The sequence below is a fragment of the Corvus moneduloides genome, chromosome 8 (genome assembly GCF_009650955.1).
Source record: "Corvus moneduloides isolate bCorMon1 chromosome 8, bCorMon1.pri, whole genome shotgun sequence".
In the NCBI taxonomy this organism is placed as follows: Eukaryota; Metazoa; Chordata; class Aves; order Passeriformes; family Corvidae; genus Corvus; species Corvus moneduloides.
Genome location: NC_045483.1, coordinates 25,083,404 through 25,107,363, shown reverse-complemented (window position 1 = coordinate 25,107,363; position 23,960 = coordinate 25,083,404). Strand labels below are relative to the sequence as shown.

General features: G+C 39.3%; 1 protein-coding gene across 3 annotated transcripts in view; it reads right to left on the bottom strand.

The window, feature by feature from the left end:
* RET (ret proto-oncogene) overlaps positions 1-23,960 on the bottom strand; it is a 130,385-nt gene that overhangs the window by 20,299 nt on the left and 86,126 nt on the right. For all 3 annotated transcript variants that reach the window (XM_032116787.1, XM_032116788.1, XM_032116786.1), the window contains 9 exons: positions 14,271-14,522; positions 12,366-12,659; positions 11,652-11,893; positions 10,430-10,631; positions 9,780-9,979; positions 5,270-5,528; positions 4,028-4,153; positions 3,121-3,231; positions 440-559 (listed from right to left, as the gene is read on the bottom strand). In XM_032116787.1, coding sequence (XP_031972678.1) covers positions 440-559; positions 3,121-3,231; positions 4,028-4,153; positions 5,270-5,528; positions 9,780-9,979; positions 10,430-10,631; positions 11,652-11,893; positions 12,366-12,659; positions 14,271-14,522 — 1,806 coding nt within the window. The remainder of the gene's footprint in view (positions 1-439; positions 560-3,120; positions 3,232-4,027; positions 4,154-5,269; positions 5,529-9,779; positions 9,980-10,429; positions 10,632-11,651; positions 11,894-12,365; positions 12,660-14,270; positions 14,523-23,960) is intronic.

The window sequence follows — 23,960 nt, the reverse complement described above, 5'->3', positions numbered from 1 at the left end:
TGCACTTCTCCTAACACCATGGGAGCTGGTTGTCTCTGACATTTTGAAACTGAGAATTTTCAGAAATTATCAGGAAGCTGGAATTAGTTGAAAGTAATAGAAATCATTATTCTAATTCTCCTGGCTGCCTCTGCAAATATCAGGTAAGTCTCACTGAAATGCAAATGCTGCTGGAAATCAAAGGATGACCGACTTGTTTATCATGTAGTAATGAATAAAAAAGAATCCTTAGCCAAGGCTATAAATAACACACTCTGGAAATTTTCAGGCTCCATAGCAGATGTCAAGGTGCCAGTTCTTCACTAGTCTTGTATTAGCAGTCTCTGACCAAAGATACTGCTTATTAACATGGCCACAAGTGTAGACTGTTGTATACATACACATGACATATACAGAGAAAAATATCACTGTGAGAACAGCAGATAATGTTTAGACTTACCTTTGATATCATCTTTCTCACAATAACAGTTTTGTCTTGGGAAGCAGTAACAGATCCCATGTCCTGACTTAATTCCAAGATTTCCAATGCCCTTCCCATGGCCACCAATAATGTTTCCACCTAATCAAATACAGACAACAGGCTAAGATCCTTACATGTAGTTAAAAGGAAAAGTCTCAGTTTTTCATGTGTTTGCCCCCGTATGAATCTGAAATTTGACTGGGGAGCACAGTGCAGGAGTAATGACAGGGACTCCTGAGAGAGATGAAAGACTGTAAATTCTGAAATTCCTGAGATCCTGAACTGGGGGGACCTTGCACTGTTTAAACATTAGTCCTCATTAGCAGTTACTGAGTTCCATTCCTGGTTCTGATGCCAATTTCCTCTTACCTTGGAAAAGTCAGCCTACTGTTCTAGGTATCATTTGTTCCACTGCCAAATGGAGATAATGACACTTAACCACCTCTGCAAAATGCCATGGGACAGTCTAGTCAAAGCACTAAGAGCAAATACCAGGTTAAGTGATAAAAAAATGAATTGCACTGTCTAAAAATGCATTATTTAATATTAGGGAGAAAGTGCAGAAACTCATACTCTTGATTTCAAGTAGGAGTTCTTCACGCAGAGTAACAACAGGATTTCCAAGTAAGTAATTTTTTTCTGTGTATGCTACAAAAATGACCATTAGTAGTGACATTTTGAATCTCTAAACTGCCTTAATCACAAACAGCATTTTACAGACAGCTCAGGTAGTTAATATTGGAAGCGACTGCGCTGAGTCACTGCTCTCTGAGCTGACACTTAAAAGCACTGGTGTTCCCAAAAATTACTCATTATCCTCCCCATCTCTCCCCAGCCAACTTCCTCCATCATGAAGAGGTGATGAAATAAAAAGTTTCCATTTGCCACAGAAAATCGTATGTATTTACTTATATCTGCCTATGTTTGAAGACCTGGAAGAAGAGGAAAGAGCAAGGAATGAGCCAGTTCTATCTAACCTGTTCTTGAGCAGTTGCTTACTGCATAAAATCTCTTGCTCAGAATGCAGTTAGGTTGCCTCTGTTTGACAGGCACAGCCTCAGTACCAGCTGTTTCAGCTGAGTGCCCTTGAATGTAATATTCATAGTGTTACTGTGAGAAAGCAATTTTGGGACTCAAGGACATAGCCATCATAATGAGAAATGAATTACAAACATAAGTATTTTCACAACTGTCTGTACTTAAAGAATATCCTTGATCTTAACACATCTCGGTATTTCTATTTATTGTTTGCCATTCCCAAAGAAATGTCCCCTGCCAGTAAAAGCTGATAAAATGGTACTCCTGCAGCTCTGAGCTCCCAGAATACACTCATTTTTTTGTCTGCAAGTATACTGCTTTTGGGCACCAGCCCAGGTTCTGAGTTGTGTCAAGTCATGCATACAATTATTCAACTCAGGCGTTAAAAGGGCACACATAACATCCTGAAAACTTGTCTTACTTGCCTGCTTATTATCTAGTAAGACAATATTTCTTTCAGGCTTCCGTTGAGCAGAACATTTGATGTTGCATATGTTGCACATATTTCAGAATTGCAGCCCCTGGCACAAATATTTCCACTTTAAAAATGACAAATTATTGCAATTATTACCAATAAAGAATTCTTTTCAGATTATTAGAGAAGTTACTCGCATTTCCTTCAAGCACTTCTGCCACTCTAGGGATTGTTTTTATGCACTCTAATGAAATAATTATCTTTCTGATAACACTAATTTACCATACACAATCTATTCTTGAATGTAAGAAATACAAAGAAGCCTCTTTAGTAATTAATTTTATAGAAGAACATTAAGTCACAGCCTGTAAGAAAATGCTAGTTCCTCCAAGACTCCATTTTAAAATCCAAACTTGTACTATACAAAGTCACAGCCAGAAGATGCATTCAAGAAACATCTATGTCTTTATTCCTGAATCAGACTGTTGGATAAAAAGATCCACTTAAAAATTATCATCACAAAAAATGGAAATTGCTCAAGAGAATTACAGGGTTTTTTACCCTTTATATCTTCAGGGTGAGTTGTGAACTTGCAAGTATTCAGAAGTGTATGAGTGGAGTGTAGAAAAATGTGTTCATGTAAAAAAACCCAACACAAATGCATTTCAATTCTTCCTTCATAAATTCTGTTCATGTGAGTCTTTGCCTGGATCTTCAACTAGGTAAGGCATTGGATCATTCTGATGGCCGCCTGTCAAAAAAGGGCAGGTACATTTCCCCAGGTGATCTTTTGTCCATTTACTTTAAATGAAAATTCATTTCTTCTTACTTATTTAACCAGGACTTCAAATAGGCATGGTTCCTATCATACTGTACTTGAGTCAGGAAGTAGGGCATTACCATGCCTAAAACCTATACCTCTTCAGCAAGTACCTCCACTGAAAAACACCACCAGTGAATGAACAGGGCGCAGAACGGGAATTACTGAGAAAACCCAATCCCTCCATCAGTCAGCCAATGGGTGTCACCTGCCTGGCTCAAAAAAGGTCAACGTTAATCCCCATAACCTTAACTCGCTTGTATGATTCAAATGCAAGCGTGACAATGCAGAGATGTTGAGCTTGTAAAAGCATCTGTGCTCAGGAAAGTGAAATCTGGGAAGCGATCAGAGGTGACACAGAAAAGCCCATCCTAAAACATTCCCTACTTGTGCAGTCTTGGGGGCACACAGCCGGGTCTCTGCCCTCCACCACATCACAGATGCCATCCGGACAGGTCTTGATGCTCGGGGTACATGTGGAATAGTTTGTGGTGATCCCTGTTAACAGAGAAACAGCTGCACTAATACCACGAGGATTGAAAAGTTCATTGCATCTTCTCAGGGCACACTGACACTCCAAAGCACAGGTTATGGTGCCTTTTACAATGAACATCTATGACTATAAACACCTGCTAAAGTAACAGACAAGAAAACAAATAAAAGCAACAGGAAGAAACTTTTTTTGCTATCTTTTCTGCTTTTGACAGCCCTCTGGTCATGTCACTTGCAGTTACAGTGAATACTGCTTGAAAAAGAGCTGACTGACCACTTTGAGACTGAAGAGCAGCTTTCACAACTGAGGATGTCTCTACACAATTTCACCCACTTGAATATGAGGGTTAAGAGTGGTTGTAGAGAACATATGACATGCAGTTTGAAGGGATCAAGCAGCGACACAGATTCATTGTTCTGGAAGAGTCAAGTGCTGTCACCCATCAGATCTGTGCTACAGACCACAGAAAAGTGACACTGCTTTGTGCTCACTGTCTGCCAGGTGCACCTGCTCAGCACTTGCTCCAGTTACACTGCTGCAAGCTCAGCTCACTACGTGCTGGTTTATGTATCGTGTTCAGCACCACCAGGGACAAGATCAAGAATGACCATTCCAACTTCATCTCATTTTCCTTCCTAGTGCATGCTTCATATGGGTATTATGACTACTTTTTTTAGCCCCAGCTCCTGTGTAGTTTACCATACCATGTTTTCCAGCCAGAATAAACCAGTTTGTATCTATGGAAGTCAAATGCACAATTACAACTGAACAGAAGTTTGACTTCACACAACACACATGTACCTTTTCCACTCCCCTGTCTCCACTGGCATCTTCCTGTTAGCACTCCCAGGCCACCACACTCTTCACATTCAGCACGGTGCTTACTCATAGCACAAGAGTCAGGGCAGTCCTCTTCTTTTTTTAAAACTGTTGGGAAATGAACACACAAGCAAGTCAGCTCAAGGTCAAGCAGGTCAACCTGTTTTTAGGGATAGATAGGAAGGAAAGAAAGATGAAGAAAGCAGTGAAAGACGAAAACTGACTGACCCAATTATCAGTAAACTTAGATAACCATTAAAGAAAAGCCCAGATGTTTCTTTTCTGTGAAATAAAAGACAAACAGCAAGATCATGAAGGCATGGTTATGTCTGCTTGATGGCACGCTGTCATTGCCTAGAACTATAGATATGTGTAAACACACTGGTATCAGAACAGAGACCACAGACAGTTAGAGCTTCATACAGAACATTTAATCAAGGGAAAATACTTAGCTCTGGGGCTAACACAGTAGTAGCCCAAAGAGCACCAGCTAGAAATGTGTGTTTTCAGACAATTTGAGGCTTGTACAAAAAAAAAAGTCCACTGTAGGTTTTTCTTTCTCTTTCTTCAACCCATTTGCTCCTGGCATAGGAGTTCTGACCCGACAAAAAGTAACAGAGCTGTTTATGAGGTAGAATTGTAAGGTTTTGCATAAAATGCAATATAGCTTGCAGAGAAATGAGTATGTTTCCAGTGAAATCCTCCTCTGTGGCTGTTACAGGATATTTCTAACTTCCTTCCCCATAAGGGTGGGTCATCACACTGCCCTTAAGAAAACTATTTTTAAAAATTGTAGAGAGAAGGGGGAGAAAAATCAGTGAACAAACATACATTGGCCAGATAGTTCCTTTTTCAAAGAGATAGACAGATAGATAGATATACATATACACATACACCTATAGACACTTTTTCTTCCACAGGAATATGTGAAATACAAAATAAAGGTGTCACACACACACTAAAGATTCTTCCAAATCAAAGGTCATGATGAACATTATGAATTGCATATAATATCCCACCCTTCTGTGCATTAGTTCTCCAAACAAGTATCTACTCCAGGAAGGTCTGAATCAAAACTCAAAATCCAAAGTCTATGATCTGTACCTTGTAGCTCAGATTCATTTTCATTGCTAATGCCATCATTTTAGAGATCACCCTGCTAATGCATCACCTCATACCAGTAACAGTCATTAATAAATAAATAGTTCTGACTGGGGTACTTACGCGTCCCTTCCAGGACAACAGTGAGGAGGGTTTTGGTGTGTTTCCTGCTCTGCTTGTCTGTAGCTTGAACAGTGTACTGTATTTCCTTGCATTCAGGTCTGCACAGCACAGAGGAATCGTTGACATAGAGGGTCCCATATTTGTCTTCTCGGCCTTGCAGAATGCTGACAGGATAGCAGCTCGCGTTGGGGGACAGCAACTTGTAGGTGATGTTCACACCACGGAATTTCATGCAGTTTTCAATGCAGATCTTTCCTATCTAGGCTCAAACACCAGCAAGGGAATCACAGACAGGAACGAAACTCTACACAAAAAATGTTTAGTGCTTCTCAAAAATATCTGAAATAAAATGGAGCATACTATACCTTGCCAAATTCAGCATTTATTTGGGGTTTACAGATTTGTTATTTTCCTATAAATGCAATATGTAAATGCTTTAAATGTGATTTATTCTCAGTAAAAATGAGAGGTAAAGCATTATTGCTGTCTTCAGACTAGCAGTGGAAATGCAAAAAGCCTTGACCCAGAGACTCAGTGGCATTTGGTGCCTACTGCTCATGGTCAGCAGTTTTCAGTGAGAACAAGACGCTGTGATTTGGGAAAGTTTGAGTTCAACCCCTGCTCTGTCCCAGGCTAACCAGTGAAAAAAACTCTTGCCATCTTTGAGAAATCAAAGAGCTCAGCATGAACAAAGCTGAGACTCTTTTCAAACAACATAGAAATTACTATTACATAATTTTTATAATATTACAGTCAAAATGTTTCTGTCCAGCAGAGCTCTCTGAAAGCCTTAAAAGGAACAAGAACCTCATTGCTTCCCATCTGTAATTTTAAAACATTTTAATCTGAAAATGAAAATATGTTGGTATGCCATATTTCTGTGTGCCAGAGTATCTAGGCCAGAACACTCCTCAGTCTGAAACACATCATCTAAGAGGCAGCACAGGAATGTAAAGCCCCATCTCCTGTCCAGCTCCTATTGGAAACTGGTCCAAAGCTCACTTTGGTTTTTCCGTTTACAAGAGTGGGATTTCGATCAGGCCCAGAGGCATTGGCTTTCTTTGCAGGGAAAACCACAATGTGAAGGGTGGGGTGCTATTGAAGGGAACTTGGTGATAGATTATTTTCAAATGCTGCAGTTAAGAAATGTTTTCAAGAAACACTACTACTGGTAAAAGCGTATCTGTACATCTTGGTTTCAGCATTCTTACTAAAGAATGTTTAAAAAAAACGAAATTTTTTTGTACTAAGACTTCTTCCCATGAACCTGGACTATTTAAAGTCAGAGAGGAAGCCTTGCAGTTCTAGAAGAGTACTTTGTTATAGGATAATTCCACTTCATCTAAATTATTCCCATTCACATCGCTGATGGGTCATTTGGCACCATTCCTGTTGGGTTTTTTTGGTGGCAGGATAATACAGACTATTAAAGCCATCAGAAGCAAGGACATTTCTTTCTGGCTGTCTCCTCTCCACAACATGCTGGGACTGGCAGGAAGAAGAAGAAGAAAAGATTTCCACTGTTCATAAACTCTGTCTAGACACAAGGTCTAGACATGTCCCTTCCAGAAGCACGTCACCGCAGCTTTGGTGCTGCACTGCAGCTGGCAGCGCTTTGCAACTGCTCAGATGGTGCTCCTTCGAGGCAGGAAGAGAACACAATGATGTTCCATGGTATTAACCTTTACAAAGACCACATTAAACTGCCCCTTCTGCATACTCTGTCATAACTGCTGTTTCCAGGCACCTTTTTAATCACAGCGATTTCCTTCAATGGGCTTGGAGAAGACCCCATAAATTCAGGGTCCCTGAAGAGCCGATTATCCTTAGAATAGCACATTGACCAGTTTTGCTTTCCCTGTATAATTTGAGGAGAAGCTATAAAGGCCTCCCTCAAAAAATTTCTACAGAAAAGACAGACTTTCTCTTTTTGCCAGATTTCCACTATGGAAAGCCCAGCCTTGTAACTCTGCTCTGCTCCACACGTTCTAGAGCCAGCTCAGCTCTCAGGTGCAGCAGAGCACAACTCCAGCGGAAAAAGGTAAAAGCAGCTACTTCCCCTTTCTCATGAGAGTGAAAAATCAAGTAATCAGGGTAAATGGTAGTCAGGTTTAACATCAGCTTACAGGGGAGGAACCTACAAAGGTGCAATTTGCAAGACTCTCAATAGTTAACACAGAAATACCATTATAAGAAATAAGAACAGAAAAATCCATCTTTTGAGTTCCAATGTTTAATAAAGTCTGGATAATGATAATGTTCCTCTTCACTGAATTCCAGGGACATTTGGACATAAAACCTCTCTAAAAATCTCAGCCAATGTTATTCATCATTTGTCTCAGTAAATGTCAATAGAGCTTTAAGTCCTTTGATAAGTTAAATGCCACTGGGCAAGCCTGCACCATCAGGCCGTGCTTCTGTTATTCAATTCATTTAGCTGCTCAAACAGACAAATGGCATCAGCCCAGCAGTTAATAATTTCTTCACGCTCCTGTGTTTTCCTTAGGGCAAGAGACAGTTCAGCCTTCATATTGATTTAGCCCAGTACTTTCCCTGACTACTCTGGCACATCAAGGCTAATTATGCAGCCAACTTTAATAATGTGAAGTGCTGGGGACTAAACTGCTTACACTGACTTGTGCTCCAAGCTGAGCACACTGTAAATTCAAACCCAGTTTCAGAAGTAAATGGATGACACTTTAACTAACTGAAAACACCATCTCCAGAGCCAGGATGAGTTTTGCACTTCGCTGCTCAAGAATCAGAACAGAACCTCTTTGTGAATTTGTGTTTAGGCAGCACAAAGAGAAAAGATCTCTTCCCAGAGACTTGGAGTTCTTGCCAGGAACAGTTTTCCCTGCTACTACTGCCACCCAGTGAAACTGAACAATTGGTGGGAAATGCCACTGTTTCCAAAGATCCTAAAATTCCTTTTCAGATGTTTGACTCTCATGACAACATTCAAAACCAGTAGCTTTAAAAGTCAATGGGCTTTTTTTGGTTTTGCACTCTGAAACTAAAAAAAATACTCCCAGATTTTAACACTAAAGTGTTCAAGCAATCTAGGGTGTGCATAGATAACCATGGTTGTCCAAATTTAGTCTGAAACTTATTCATTCATGATAATACTGTATGCATACACCTATATATAAAAACATGCACAAAGAATAACACCCAACCAATTCATTGATCTAAATTCATACATACCTAACAGGTAAGCATCCACACTTGTTTCAGTTACAGCCATGTTGTGACACAGATACAACTGGGTCACATTTCTAGATGCAAGAGTTAGACTACGAGTATCTTACATACCGGTGCGATTATTTTTTTTAGTGGGAAACCCAGGTTTCACCCTACCCCCAGGAAACAGGCGAGGGTCAAGCTTTCACAGGCTGGTGCTACAGAACTCTCAAACCTAACATCAAAAATAATTTGATCTGCACAAAAAGAACAGAGTATCCTCTGAAGTTTCTAACAGACTACAAATTGAAAAACTGCAGCCACAAGGCATCGTGAAATGTCATAAAGGAGTAGCTTTTTGTAGTGAGGCTGCTAAGTGAGCACACTTGGTACCTTTCTTTAATTTAGGATATTCAGTGCAGACTATGGACAAAATGTCCCTTGTCAGAGCAGTAGAATTTTTATTGGTCGCATACAGCCTGTTCTGTACTCTGAAGAGCTATCAAGCCACAATGCATTTCATCAGATTAAATATAAGAAAGTGCAGTATATCTAACTTCCCTTTTTATTTCTTTTTACAGTTAGCCAGAGGCTTAAAGATTAATAAAACTTAATTCTTTCTTAAAAGTCTTCTAACGAATTGGTTTTCTCTGCAATTGGGATGACCATATTTTAATCTCAGTCCTCCTCTCTGCTACAATAGTTACAAGGCACACTTTCCAGCAGCTCTCCCAAAAGGGTTCATCACTGATGTTCTTAACATTCACTTTCATAATATTAATTATACTGAACTAGTTCCTTATTAATGTACATGTTCCATAGGAATTACATTGTAATTTTCACCTGATTAACGTCAACCTGTTAGAAAGTGTCTCTGGAAAGCGTTATTAATGGCAATGGTGGTGATTAAGCTAAAACAAGAATTGAATTAGGAAACACATTAATTACTAACTAGCCATTACCTAAAGAAAAGCCATTAATATACTGAGACTCCAATAGCTGGACAAATTTCTTTTTTTTGCCCTTGACATTGTTCCTGTTATTCATGCCTAAGCCACACATGGTTGCAACTCCTCCTGTCCACAACACATTATTTCTCTCCATTAGTACTTCCATGTGTGGCCGCTCCTGTTATTACATGGTGGGAGAGGTAGTGCCCAGCCGACCTGCTACCTACTACATCCAGCACCAATCACACTGATACCACATTTTTCATTGATTCTGCTTAAAACAGTTAAAACCAATGAGCACTTCAATGCATCTTGCCCCAGTGATCCAGCTATTAAGCTCCATCAGAAAGTGGATGTATAATTAACATGGTTCTTACTTGTGCAAAGCGCTCAGCGTTTCTGTTCACGGTGAACTGGTAAGTTATGTTTGAAAACTGAATGCTGACAGGGAGGATGGAGACATTGAAATGAAGCATCACTGATCTTTCTGGGCCATGAAATTCTGTGTCATTCACCAAAACATCCAGCTGGAAGGAACGATGCTCTGTGACTGAAATGCTTTTATTCAGTACCAGTTCTGTGAAGCAGAAGATTAGTCTATTAGCAAACCACATTATCTGCAAATGTATATTTTAATACTGCAAGCCCAATAAAAATAGATGTAGCAAATTTAATTATACATATCCAAGTTTCCTAACGGGAAATAGAAGGTGAGTTAAATATGAAATATGTTCTTATGCAGTTATTCTCTCTGTCACTCAAGATGTTTGGGAGGCCTTATTCCCTTCTACCTACCAAGCTGAGAATCCTATAATCAAAAGCTCTTGCTTATCATTTTATACCTCATCATACCATACACTCCCTGTTCCAGAGAGTTTAAGCTCCATTTTTCAGTACATATTTAAAACTTTACTTGAAATTTCTCAGCTTTCTTTGGCTCAATGTTTACAAAATGCTTGGAAAAGTTAAAGAGCTTATTGGTCAATTACTAACAAGCAACTTCTTTATTTGAAGAAAGGGTCCTTACTGTACTCGTGCCGAGTTCCCCTCACTTGGCTGCCATTTGGGCTGAAGTGGATTTCATCAAAGATGTGCTCTACACGAAATGTTTCACTGATCCAGGGATCATCAGTAATGATGGTTCCTGTGTATTTCTTTCTGCTGCTTTCAAGGGGATAAATAGGTGTGGTGTCTGCATCGTACACAGTCAGCGTGGAAAGAACAGTGCCCTGGAAGGAAACAATAAATGGCACTGCTGAAGGACCTGAAGCTTTCTTCTGATAACTGTTTTGGAGATTAAAATATTGGTCAAACAAGACCTTACAACTTCCACTGAAACCCAAGAAAATGTATTCATAGGTGTCTTGTCAAGACTAGCTCTAGTCAGGAGATGGCAGCAAACTCCCAAAATCAGTCTTCTCCCTTCCAGACACAAATACGATCAAAATGTACTTTGAAGGGAAAATTGACTAACAAGACATCTTGTCATTAGGAAAGAGAAGTTCTCTCATGAAACACACATCATTTATGCCCTCTCAAAAAACGTCTTCTCTATACCATAGACATATAAAGGGTCATTGCTCCCATGGAAGAGCCAAAGAGCCCACCTGTGTATTCTACCAAAGCAAGGGGCGTATGTGTGCCCACCCAGGGATTCAGACCTCTTGAAAGATCAGCTTGGCTTGGTAAGGGAAAAATGGGAGGACACCATTAAAACAAAATCCTGGAGCTTGCCATTAACAGCCTGGAAACTTCACAGGTGCAATGTTTGCCTGTAGAAATCAACTTCTACAGCATCCTAATAAATGTTCTGAACATAGCTCTGATATATTACACAGATTTGCATGTATGGGACAGATACACATATACACTTGCTCTAACAACACAATTTTAATCCCCTGGGGGGAGCAACCCTGTAAAAAACAGAGCAGAGCTCAGTATGGAGGGACGTAGAGCGATCCTGACCACAGATTCAGCTATTGTCCATCCCGACCTTGGAAACTGCTCAAATTTCTTCACACTCTTTAATTACTAACTCAAACTCCTCTTTCTTTGGGATCTGAGTAAGACATAACTTGGGCAGAGGAATCCTACAAACACGAATTTTACAATCACAGATCTGCAGAGCATGGTGTGGTGATGGGCTCGTTGCCAAGATCCATTACTCAGGCAGAACACGATGCTTCCCAGGAGTTGTGCCTCCCACTGCTGTGCTCCTACTTCAGAGACTAGGTAAAGGAGAACATTACCTCTTTCCTGTTGAACTCCACGACAGCATCTGCGGTATCAGTGCCATTGGGAAGGAAGGGAGGAGAGTCATCTTCATCTAACACATTGACCAGGAAGGGCACCTCAACCTGCATTTCCCTGAATCCCTCCCTGACGGTGCACTTGGCAATGAGCTCGTATCTCTCTCTCTCCTCCCGATCCAGGCGCTGTGTCACCTGCACGCCGGTGGTGGTCTCGTTGTACCGAAAGGGAACGCCTTCAGCTGCAAAACAGCCACAACATACACAGGGACAATCACTTCCCAGCATAGGGCTCTGATGGCTTTAATACTCTTTTGCAGTCCAGTAAATCCATTTGGACATCATGACTGCACAATAAAAGACAGAAGTGAAACACAGGGAACTTGTGTGGTTATATTAGGGTAGGGAGAAAACATGGAATATATGGGAAGATTCTACAGTTTAGAAGCAGCATGATTTAAAGCTCAGGATATTCTCAGTCTACTTTTAGCAGATACAAAATTCTAAAACTGATCTTTTTTTAAGGGAAGGGGATAGTTCTCTTTCCCATTTCCTCCGTGTATCTCAAAGGCAAAATCTTCTGGCTCAGTTTAGGTTTGCAAAGGAACTTCCTTTACAGAATCAAATCTAGAGGATCTACTACAAAAGAGATCTTTAACAGTGCAGCTGTTTGCATCTGGTGCTAGGATGTGAGAGGCTCAGATCCAGTTTTACCTGCTAGCAATTTGTAGGAAATGCTGAGATTCTGACACAGATGATGAACTGAGGGTAACTGGAGCTGATGAAATGTGCCAGGTGGCTTGTTCTCCTTGATGTGAAAGGAGAGATCCATTTCTGTGAAGCAAAGCTGCCTTGCTGTCAGAGAACTGCAAGCTGGTGCAGTAGCATTGATCAAAGAGAGGAAAACCGTGGTGCGCGTAGCAGAGTCGCATTCCTTCTCTTGGAAAGGGTGGGATGAAAGGAAGACATACAGCATCACCTTAGATAATGGCATCCAGTTTCCTACAGCTTCAGGGGGAAGAAATCAGTGTAAGAAATATTTTACAGAAGACAAGCCACCATTTGTTTTCCTCATTTTCTACCCTAGTCCATTATTCCATAAATGACTGTTTAATCCTATTATGTGGCAAAACAACTCTTCAACATGCCATATGCTGGTGGGAAGACCTTAAACCTTAATAATCCAAATAAGCCAAAAACTATAGGGCTTGGCACCAGTATTGCATTATAGAACCTCAAAACCAATACCAGCATTCTGTCTGTAAAACACTAACATAGAACACGTCACTGGCAGTAATCAGCTCTTTGATAGGATGGCTTTTTCAAGGCACTAGAGCACAGCAGGGTGGAAACAGGAAAAATAATGCATGAGATGGCAACAGATACTCAGGACAAACCCATATCTACTATGATTTCAGTCACAGCATTCCAACAGTTTATTCCAGTTGAGGATATGGACCAAATTGTTTAGGCTCAAAAAACAGATTGCTTCATCGGTTTGAAACATCAAGAGGTGGACAAAAGATAAAACAGAAGTTAAAACCAACCTGTGGCATCTACTAATACATCCTCAAGCCTCATTTTGATTCCCTTGGTTTGACTACAGATGGTAGTAATAGCTCTGTAATAGATCTAACTCGAAAATAAGTTCTAGGTCACTTTGATCTGTATGAACAAAACAAGGCTCTTGAGTTTTGAGTAGCTATTCCTCCTTTGTTCAGCACAAGTATTTCATATACATGAACACCAAGTACCAAAAATGGATGAAATATCAAACACTCAGCACTTCAAAAATAAAGCATTAAGTGCTTGAAGTTGAAAATTTCAACATCAATAAGTCGGAAGGTAGTGTTGATTTACGGCTCTTACAAACTGAAGACAGTTACTACAGACCCTGTAACAGTAAAATTTCTGCAACTGATCACAGTGGTATGCCATTAACTCCTCACCCATTTCCTCCTCCACCAGCTAATGATACCCTAATTTCCTCATAGATCAAAATCACCAAAACCAATTTACTGCTAGAGCATAAAAGAAGAGAAAAAAACCTGAGATAATGAATTTTTGTTGTTAATTTTTGTTGTTCAACAGTAAGCTTCTCCAACAAAGCCAAATTTCAAGAGAGGGAGGTACAATTAACTATTTCTTCAAAGAGTACTTTGGTGTACATGCAAATGTACTTTGTAAATCCATGTTACCAGAATTCAAGGACCATTTATGTAAGAGTTTGAACCACTCTCACAGCATTTGTCTGGACACTAAGCACCCACTGTTAACTCAATGGAATTGGTCTCACTTGCATCAGCAGATGAACAAACTGCAAATCTCAGTGAAAAGCTGTGGCCTATACAGCTATGAAATGCAAAAAAATATTTCCAGTAATGCAATTTTGCCAGCCTACTGGAGTTTCCAGTGTGAGTAACAGGATCTCTCCCAGGTCAGCATCTGCTTTGGCATACTGGTGTGGGTTTCATTGGGTCTGGTTCCTCATTTTAAAAGGGCAGATGTGTTTTTTCCAAATTTGATGCTCATCTTCTGATGGAGAAACCTCAACATCTGAACATACTTTGCTTTAAGAACAGATACCCCAAGAAGAAAAGCTGGTCTTCTCATACTTACACAGCATGTTAAAGTCTTCTCTATCCAGGCTTTTACTGAGGTAGAGAAGTCCTTTTTTTTCTCTGATTTGAAACCAATTATTTTCATGTGATCTCGCCCGAGAAATTATGAGATTCTGGCACAGATGGAAGTGGGCCACTTCCTCATGTGAGTCCTTCAAGGCATGGATGCGCAGGAGTGGCATTCCTGCTGGCTCGTCAATGTAGACGTTCTCCAAGTACTCTTTCCTGGGGAAGTAGAGACCCAAGGCCACTGCAAAGAAAGGCACGCGAGAGAAGAGGTAGGCCCAGTTAAGTGGTTTGTGCACTGGCTTTTTCTTAAGAGATGTGTTTCCAAAGAACCAAAGGCATCATTCTCTAAGAAGTAAAGAAGCATTAAAAGAGATGTGGAAAAAGGCAGATCCCCATCTGGTGTAAAAAACCACAGTTTTACTGCACTGAAATCAAGGACTTCAGTGCAGTAAAAACTTCAAGCCACCAAAAATATGGCCTATAGATTATGTTCAAGTTACAATATCATCTGCTTTTTGAAAGCAAAATTGCTTTGCTCTACACAAGGCCCAGTTTATGCTGAACACTTAAGGAAGCTCTGCTTGCCAAATTTTACTTAAGTTCCTATGTGGTGCTCTCAGTTGTAATTCCATTACCTCACAGATAATACTCAAAGAAGAAGAAAAAAAAAAACTTTTGATGAAATCACACACTTTAAAACCCTTTAAACACGCTCTCTGTTGAGAGAAAAACCAAAAATTTATCAATAGCTTGCACGCTTTTCCTCAGATTACATAAAACCCTTCTTATAGAGGAGTACTTTTGTCGCTACCCCTGCTTTTTAAACAGTCCAGCATGATACTCTTGGTACAGAAAATGAGAGTTGTTTAAAAAAAATACTGATATGAAAGTGTTCTAAGTATTTTAAATATGACAGATGGGAAAGCTGAGAAGTGAGCGAGAAGGGAAATGTACATTTCTTTTCAGTACAATGACTGTGACTGACCCGATCATCTCCCACCCTGGCTCTGCAGACATTTACATTTAGGAGGGCTCAACTGCCCACCTTGGTGCCTGTTTCTTCAGGTGATCTCACCTCACCTGGTCACTGCAATGGCCTCTCTACCTGTTTCCAGTGCTTCCCTTCCAATTTCACTTCTTGCAAATGTGATCAGAGTGGAATGCTGGATTAGCAAGGAGGGGACAAAGTGATCCTCACTGCACTCACACAGACCAAAATACTGGAACTTTCACTCTTGGACTTCACATGCACCTGACAGTCAGTACTTGCTCTCATCCAAAAGAATACTTGAATACTGCAGAATTATGCATCGTTTAATCCAAGTGATATGGATTCAGGCATATAAAAAGCTCACACATCTGCTAAACAAACGTAAACAATAACAACTTCCATATGTTACTAATACAAAGCTCTCTCAGCTTAAATCAAGCCAGATACAACTGGAAATGATGGTAATGCAGCAGTAAAATTAGGGATATAAGGCCAAAACATCTTCAAAATAGCATCGGGCTATAGCACATAGTTATTTGGTACCAGTATTGGATCCATACACTGTTCTACTGAATGGAGTGAACTGCAAACAAACTGTAAAAACAAGAGAGCTCTAATTTCATTTAGAAACACCACAGAAACCATGGTACCTTGCAGTGATTCATGACATCATCTATATCCCTGGATGCAATTACATCCATCAGGTTTGCAGAGGCCCATTATTTTTTTCTACATATACTTTGCAATATATGAATAAAGTGGTAAAATAATATGGTAGGTGAATTAGTTCCAAAGGCATTAATTCAAAGAGAAGCAAACCAGAGTCTTTTTGAGAGTTTTAGAAAAGCATTAACTCTTGACATTCTCTGTCCAGAAGAAAATTATTACTTTTGATTCTGATGCTATCACTCTTTCTTCTTTGTAAGTAAGATTCCTGAATATTTGTATTAAATTTCAAGTATTTTTTTTCAGTCCCTCCATCTATTTTGAAGTGCAGGAAAACCTGGGGAATATGTGCTTCTAGAACTCCTAACAAATGGGTTCAATAATAAGAGGAATAAGGTGATACCCAAGTAGAAAGCCCAGTCCCAGTGCAAGTAAATAGACTCCCTCGAGTTATTTAGTGTAAAAACTTGATTTTAAAACAATGAAAACTTCACAAAAAGTTCCAACACCGAGAATTCACTATGCAAGACTGAAAAATCACTTCCAACCCACAAATGCATACAAATGAGGCTTACATAACACTAGCTACAGGATAGAGGAGTAACTGTTATTTCCTTATTTCCAAGACTGGGGTGAACAGTCCTGTGTGCTCACATCACACAGTACAAGAACCAGCCCCACTGCAGAGATTTGAAATCACCTCCAGCAGAAGGAGCGTACAGAAAGTAGAGTATATATAACCAATGTGCAACATGACGAGTTGGAAAGGGAGAAAAAATGGAACATTCTGAGTTGCAATTATTTACTTCCTTATGCTAAACAAGTGTGTGCTGATCTTTATAGGCTTTGCTCTACAAATGAGGGCTCACACTGCACGCAGGTACAGTCATGTGTAACCAAGCACAGAAATAATTATGACAGAGCCTCAAACCTGGCACACAACTACACCTCAGCAGAGTTCAGCAGCCCAACTGCTCTGCATTCGAAAGCAAAGGTTAATATTGATGCTGCAGACTCTCTGAAGTTCTTTGGCATCAGTTCACAGGAGTCTTCTCCATTGTCAGAAAGAAAGGGAAAAAATCTTATATTATAAAAATCTGGTTTCTTTGGAAATAACAGAAATGCAAAACAATGCTTTGTATTCTGAAGAGAGGAAGATTCCTTCATAAAATAATTTAGCATTTACACATTAATTAGCTGGAAATGTATTTTACAAGTTTAAAAGCCACTTGAAGAAATTAGAAAAAGCTGCTGTAAGAGATATAAACAAACATATGATCTTTTTCTACCGGATTCAAACCTAAAACTGATTAAACTAAATTCTGTCCATCAAAAGTGTTAGTTTTTAGTACAGAGCAGAGTTCTATATTGAGGACAATGCCCAAGGATAACTTTAAGTGACACCAGCAAGTATCTCAAACTTCCGTATTTTACTTAGAAAACAAGTATTTGAAGTGAAGAGACTTTACAACACTGCAAAATAAACAAAATATATACATATAAAGCTTTGATTTAGCCATGTAACAAGAGTCACCAATGTTGTGAAATTACTGGGATTTTGTGAAGTGGTTTGTGTCACACTGACTCCATTTCAAGCACCAAAAGAGATGAGAGATATGCAACAGACTGTCCAGGTCACAACCACACTCTCCATATACATCTTTGGGGGCTAATTTTAAAGGAGACCTTTGAAGTAGAAGTGTAGCACCCACTTCTCAGAGCTGTGTTCATTCCTTTAAGCCCTAGTGAGTTAAAACCAGTTTCAATAAACTTGCCATCTGGCAAGTATGCTGCAGGAGGAAGAGGTTCTAATCCTGGCCACAGTTCCTTGTGTCCTGAATAAAAAAAAAATAATCCATTTCCAACGACTTGTGCAAGCTTCCTATGGAAGCCAGATGGAGTTTTTAATGAATCTGCCATTTAAATAAAGAGGAATTGAGATGGTTACATTCAAGACTGCTGGTTAAAGTGATTTTGCTTAGGAATTAAAAACAGAGAAAAATGTTGCATTACAAGCTTGAAATGCACCACAAGAAGGTTGTGCTCTGCAACATCACACAATCACAGAACCATTAACATGTTCTGGCATCTCTGAGCATTGTTTTAGAGGATGCTTCAGCTCTCCATACTACAATCAGCACAGGAAACATGGCAACTTCTGATGGATGAGCAATATTATGGGATAATAGCATATCAGTAACACACAGAAGAGGAAAGTGATCACATTTAAGCGGATGTAATGCTACTAACTAATAGCTCCTACAGGAAATAGATACAGTTATGACAGCAGTTTTCCAGTTCAGGGAGAGAAAGCAGGTAAAATGAGAGTAGAGAAATGAGATTATATGTACTTTGAAGCCTTCATGATTGCCCTTTGAAATAAGGCAATTTTTCACATGGCTTTTCTCAGTCATGAATGATTAGGTAAATAATGCCTTTTTTTGATACAAATTGATTTCTTCTGTACACAATTTGCTGTACAGAACTTTACACGTTTTTTGTGCTTTTTATGCTTGCCACTATGCTACTCATGAGTAGCATTTGGGGATGGCTCTTAATGAAAACTGTTAAACTGACTATAGCAACGTTATGTTCTCAATATCAACCTCGATGACAGAAAACACAGTTTAACTTTTTGGTCACAAAATGAAGGAGCAGGAAATTTTTTTATTAGCTATAGAGGAAGACTTCACTGTAAGGCATTCTCCCAAACAGTGTCTGTAACCATCTTTCAAGGTACAACTACAGACTTCAAACAAACTGGTTTGAAGTGAATTATCCAAGTCACGAGATTTGCTCTGGGAAAGGACATGCTTACATAATTGGAAAACCATCTCATGTCTAGGTGGATCACCTGCGGAGTCTCAAACATGTCAGATACAGTGACAAGAGAGGACAACCAGCACCCAGTGAGGCCACTGGTCAGGAGCACCCTGTTTCCCTGATGCAAAAGACCCATCCCCAGCACCCTCTTCTGAAGAGAAGCTGGTGCAGGTAGCAGCCAATGAACTGCTGGTGAGTAAAATGCAGCAGCTCCTTTGCTCTTGAACCCAGGATCCAGAACCTAAGAGCCAAACCCACAGACATGGGGAACGCAATGCACTATTCAAATTCAGGGCTTTCCACTTGGCCAAACCATTTGCTAAGCAGCAGATGTCTTATTGAGCTCACAGTCAAAATTCAAAGTTTACATGACCACTGCATGGTTTAAGTTACAGTATGCATTCGAACTAAAGGTTCACTCTTGATTCTTGAAAAATTCAAATGGCTGAAATGTAACATTACTTTCTAAAATTATTTTGGGTGCCATTACTCATGTAATTGAAAACTCTCTCTCGAGCCTGAGTGTCTGTTACCTTCCAGCTTCTTTTCATTAGTTCATGTTGTAAGTTACACTTTTGTCTAGTAAACAAAAATCTTCACAGATCTCAAGGAGCCTGCTGGATGAACATGCACTTATAAACAGTAGGACCAGATTGTGTTTTCAAAAAGACGTAAGGAAAAAAAAAAATCAGCAAAATGGAAATGATGGTTGTTTTTCATCCAGCAAGTAATATACACCTATATAACCCACATCTGGCAAAATTTACTCAGAGCTTCTCAGCATTTTGGAGGACAACACAACAATATATTAAGAATGGAACAGCCCCACGCAATCAAAATCCTTAATCCAGAATTGACAAACATCTCCAAGAAAAGGGAGATGCTCTTAATGCAATGATAGCCCTGTCAGTGTAACATACAGGATTTAATGATAAGACTGATGAACATGGGAGTCTGTTGTTAATAATCCTCCATTTGTTGCACAGCATCAGATTTCAACAGGCAATTATCTGTCAAGGTTAGTTTTGTGTTCCTGAAATAATTATCTTTACTTCTGACAAGTAGCCATTATGTTCCATTACTAGTATTAATATACCTAATGTTAGATTCATCAGAGAACAAGGCCAGTAATACACTTTTATATTTTAAATTAGAGGACTTGCCCACTTAATTCCCTTCTAGTCTCTACACAATTAGGAAATAAACTTGCCCTCATAAACCAAAAAGCCCATAATCTAGGAAAAACATTGTCAGTTGACAGAAAAGTAGTATGGAGCAGCAGAGCTAGAAACACCACTCTGGATTCAATCATCAGCTGAGCAGGTGGTCAGGCACGAGCCAGCCTGTGCCTGAGCTGGAGACACAGCAGTGGTGGCACAGGGACCCTAGGGCCACTGAGCTGCCTTAAATGCCCACACAGCCAGGCACCAGGGTGAGCCAGGCTCCCAACCACCACGCAGGGCAGGCTGCTTCTTGCACAACTGCAAGTCATAAAAACCTCTCCTGTTTTTATATTGAGAAGTCCAATGAAATTCCACCACCAGCTCAGCGAGCTGGTGCTGCAGTGTTCCTGCCTGGGTGTAACTCCTGATGGGTTTGAGAGTCACTACAGCAGCGATAAAGAGAACAAGTGGGATTCTCCCAACTGACTGGCAAGCCATTAATGCAGCTCAGCAGCATGACATTATTTACTTTTAGATGTGTCATTTTTAAGCTGATCACTACAGAAATTGTAACACATGTGATATGAACACCAGAACATAAGAAACTGTATTAAAGTGAAAATTAATTTTTTCCTTTTTTCCTTTTTATCCCCAAAGCTTGTCTGCTGGACCCCAGGTTAGAGTGGATTGGGTATAGATCATTGTAGAGATTTATGCCAGAATTTCTTTACAGTACACTCAAACTTATGGAGCTGGATAATTGCTAAATGTCACGCGTCGAGTACATTTACATGTAGCACAATTTTTGGAGAGCAACAGAATAAATTTCAGTACCAGAGATATCAGTGAAATACATGTGTTTTACAGAACACGATACCTCCAGGGAGAGCAGGTCCTTACGAAGTGACGGTAAGCAGAAACAGTCCTTAGCTAGAATATACTCCAGACCTGTTACACTGCTCTGCTTTAAGTTAATTGTCTCTCTTGTGATTTTCCTCACCAGATTCCCATGCTCATATTGAAAACAACCCTGAATTTTAGACGGAAAATATAGAAATTAAGTAGAAAGAAAATACTATATTAGATATTATATTAAATATAGTATTATGTAACATATAATTAGACAAAATACAAATATATAATTAGATATAATATTAAATATTCCACTAGTCAGCAAAATGACAAAGATTTTCAGGTACAGGAAAATAAGACAGACATGGTAAAGCAAAGGGATGGATCTGACAAAAAGAAAGTTTGTTTCTATATCAGGCATATTGAACATAAATTTAAAAAATGTCCAGATGAAAGACCCTAGATTTATAAAAAATAAGCAAATTTCGATTTGTGAGAACTGCCAAGATTGTCATTTTTGTCTCAATTCAAGACTGGAAAATCTGTGCAGCTCAGGATCTACCAGAGGACATCACCTCTAATGAAGCTTCACTTGTAAGTTCAGATCAAGGTCAAATCTGTGCCTACACTTTCCTTCCAGAGCCTGCACCTCTAGGTAAGTTTCAGAAAACTGCTCTTTAAGTGCCACAAAGGCTAGAAGTTTCCTTCCTCTTGCATTCTTATGATTTGTTGTTTGTTTTATTTGTTTCAGGGTTTTTTATTACTTTACCAAAAGACAAGTTTTTGATACTTCACTGTTCTAAATACCAGTGTTAGTAGAACTTAAACTGTCCCTTGTAGAAATTAATATGTGTGGAAAGCTTCTGTGAGAGATTGGAGGGGTTTCTGAAAATTCTTCAGATCCTGATTTTGCCACTTCCCCTTATTTGTATTAAATACTTGTTCTTTAAAGTATGGCTTAATTGTTTGAGAATACCTGGATGTACTTTTGCTCTGTAGGACTACAGAGCTGAAATGTAAGACAAGGAAACTCTCTACTGTATTGCAGCACAAATTATATTAATAAATGCTTATTTACTCTGTGTAGGATCTCACGTGCCTTCTAGAACGTGTTTATGTATGATGTGTACACAAAGACTGTGATAACGAGAAGCTAGAGAAGACCAGTGACGTGTCTCACTGCTCTGTGGTAAAACTGACACACTACTTGTATCAAATCCTCAATTAATCATGGAGTGACATACAAGTGCTCCAAATGCTTGTTATACTTTAATTAGCTTTCCGATATATTTAGTCTAACAGTGCTGAGCTCATACAGAAGGTAAACATTATAGCAGCAATTTGCAGAACAAAGTACTGACAACCAAATATATTTGTTTCATAAAAACATAAAAATAAATCACAGGACACTTATCTGCAGAAATTGTTCAGCATACTTGATAAGATGAAAGGATCCTTAAAGGCAAAGACAAATAAGCTTAAATTAATAATCTTAGTTAAAAGGATATCAGCATCACAATACATTTCCTACATTAAGATACAGATCTGGATCACTGTGCTGATTCCTTAATAAATATAGAGTACTACATTTTCACAATCCCAAGTCATGAAAATGAATGAAAACCAATTAACTGTTGATTTATGACAAAGATTTGTATATGCACAAACTCCTGCATTCCATTACTGCTTAAGCTCAAATTTCCCCATTTCTCTTCCTCCAGCTGCACTTGATTCTGTAGCACCAAAATGAACGCAAGTCTTCCTGTCAATTATAAATAGATGAAGTCAGACATAAGGGATCACCTTCTGACAGCTCAGTGCGGTGCACAAACACCTCCATCCATTTCCTCTGCCTAAGCCATCTTCGGAGTGAAAACACGCTCAGGTGAAATAAGTACCAATATTTCTCACAAACAGCTTCTTTTCCCCCTCAGCATCACTGGACTGCAACAATTAACAGAACCGTGACCAAATGTAACAGCACCAATTTGGGATAATTTGGGCTAATTCTTCTTGATCAACACCAGTGACACCACCTGTGTTGTGGTGAGAGGAATCTGGTTTTCAGAGAAAAGTTGCATGCAATACCATCTCATTTTCTAAGGAGTGGATGACTCTATAGCATCTGGATCAAATTTTTACTTTGGGTTTTCCACTGTTGCACTGGAAAACCTATTTTCGGTGTTAAGTGCAGATGTGTAAAAATTAGCCTGCTAGACCTCATGCAGTAACATATAGGAAATAGCTCAGCCTGAATTGTGTTTTATCCATATCTAATATCTCTAGCTTCCCTTATTTTTTCCAATTCCTGCAGCTAATGAAAGAGAGAGATCGAGCAGTGTAATTACTGCCTTACAGCAGGAGGCAATCAATGAAAACTTTTGCTGCTGGTGGTTGAAAAGTTGCCAGAAAAATGGTAATGACATGAACATCCACCCCTCACAGCAAAGTGCTCTGTTATTAAGAGCTGCTATTCTCTTTTCAAACACTCAAGGGAGCTATGAGCCTGCAGTTCAATTTTTCAGTCCAGGAAGTGAAATCTCACTGCAACTGTGAGCTTATTTGTTTATCGATTTATTTAAAGTTTTGTCTTGAATTAACAGAGCATTTTGGTTTAATCAATCACTATATTTTTGGTTAAGATTACTGTATTTTAGGCCATCTACGAAGTGAAATTAAGAACATAAGTTCTTTATCGTACTGTTGTTGTTTTAATTTTTATTATCTCATTCTAATACATATGTATATAAGAGCTAAAATACTATTAAGACACACCTGCACTTGAATCTTGAATTCCGTAAGACACCCTGGCAGAGAAGACATTTTCTTAAGTGCTTTTACAAGGCACACTGCTTCTAAAATAGTTTTAAAAAAATCTATATTACACCTGCCATCATGAAAAAAAAAAAAGACAAGAACCCCCACTATCCCAACTGTGAACATCCCTGTTTATAAAACAGAACTTTTCCTTTGGGGACTTTCAGTCATTACCGCACAGTAGCTACTTGTTATGCTGTTGTCTTAAAGCATAAATGTTGTCAGCAAAAGGGCAGAAATTGTATTGACAAGGCTTGGAAAGCGGCCGACAGACCACTAATGATATGTGCTGGGCACTGCTGCCTGTTCCAGACAGCTCTTCTCCACTGGCTTTGAGACAGTCACAAACTACCTCATATCCTTGACG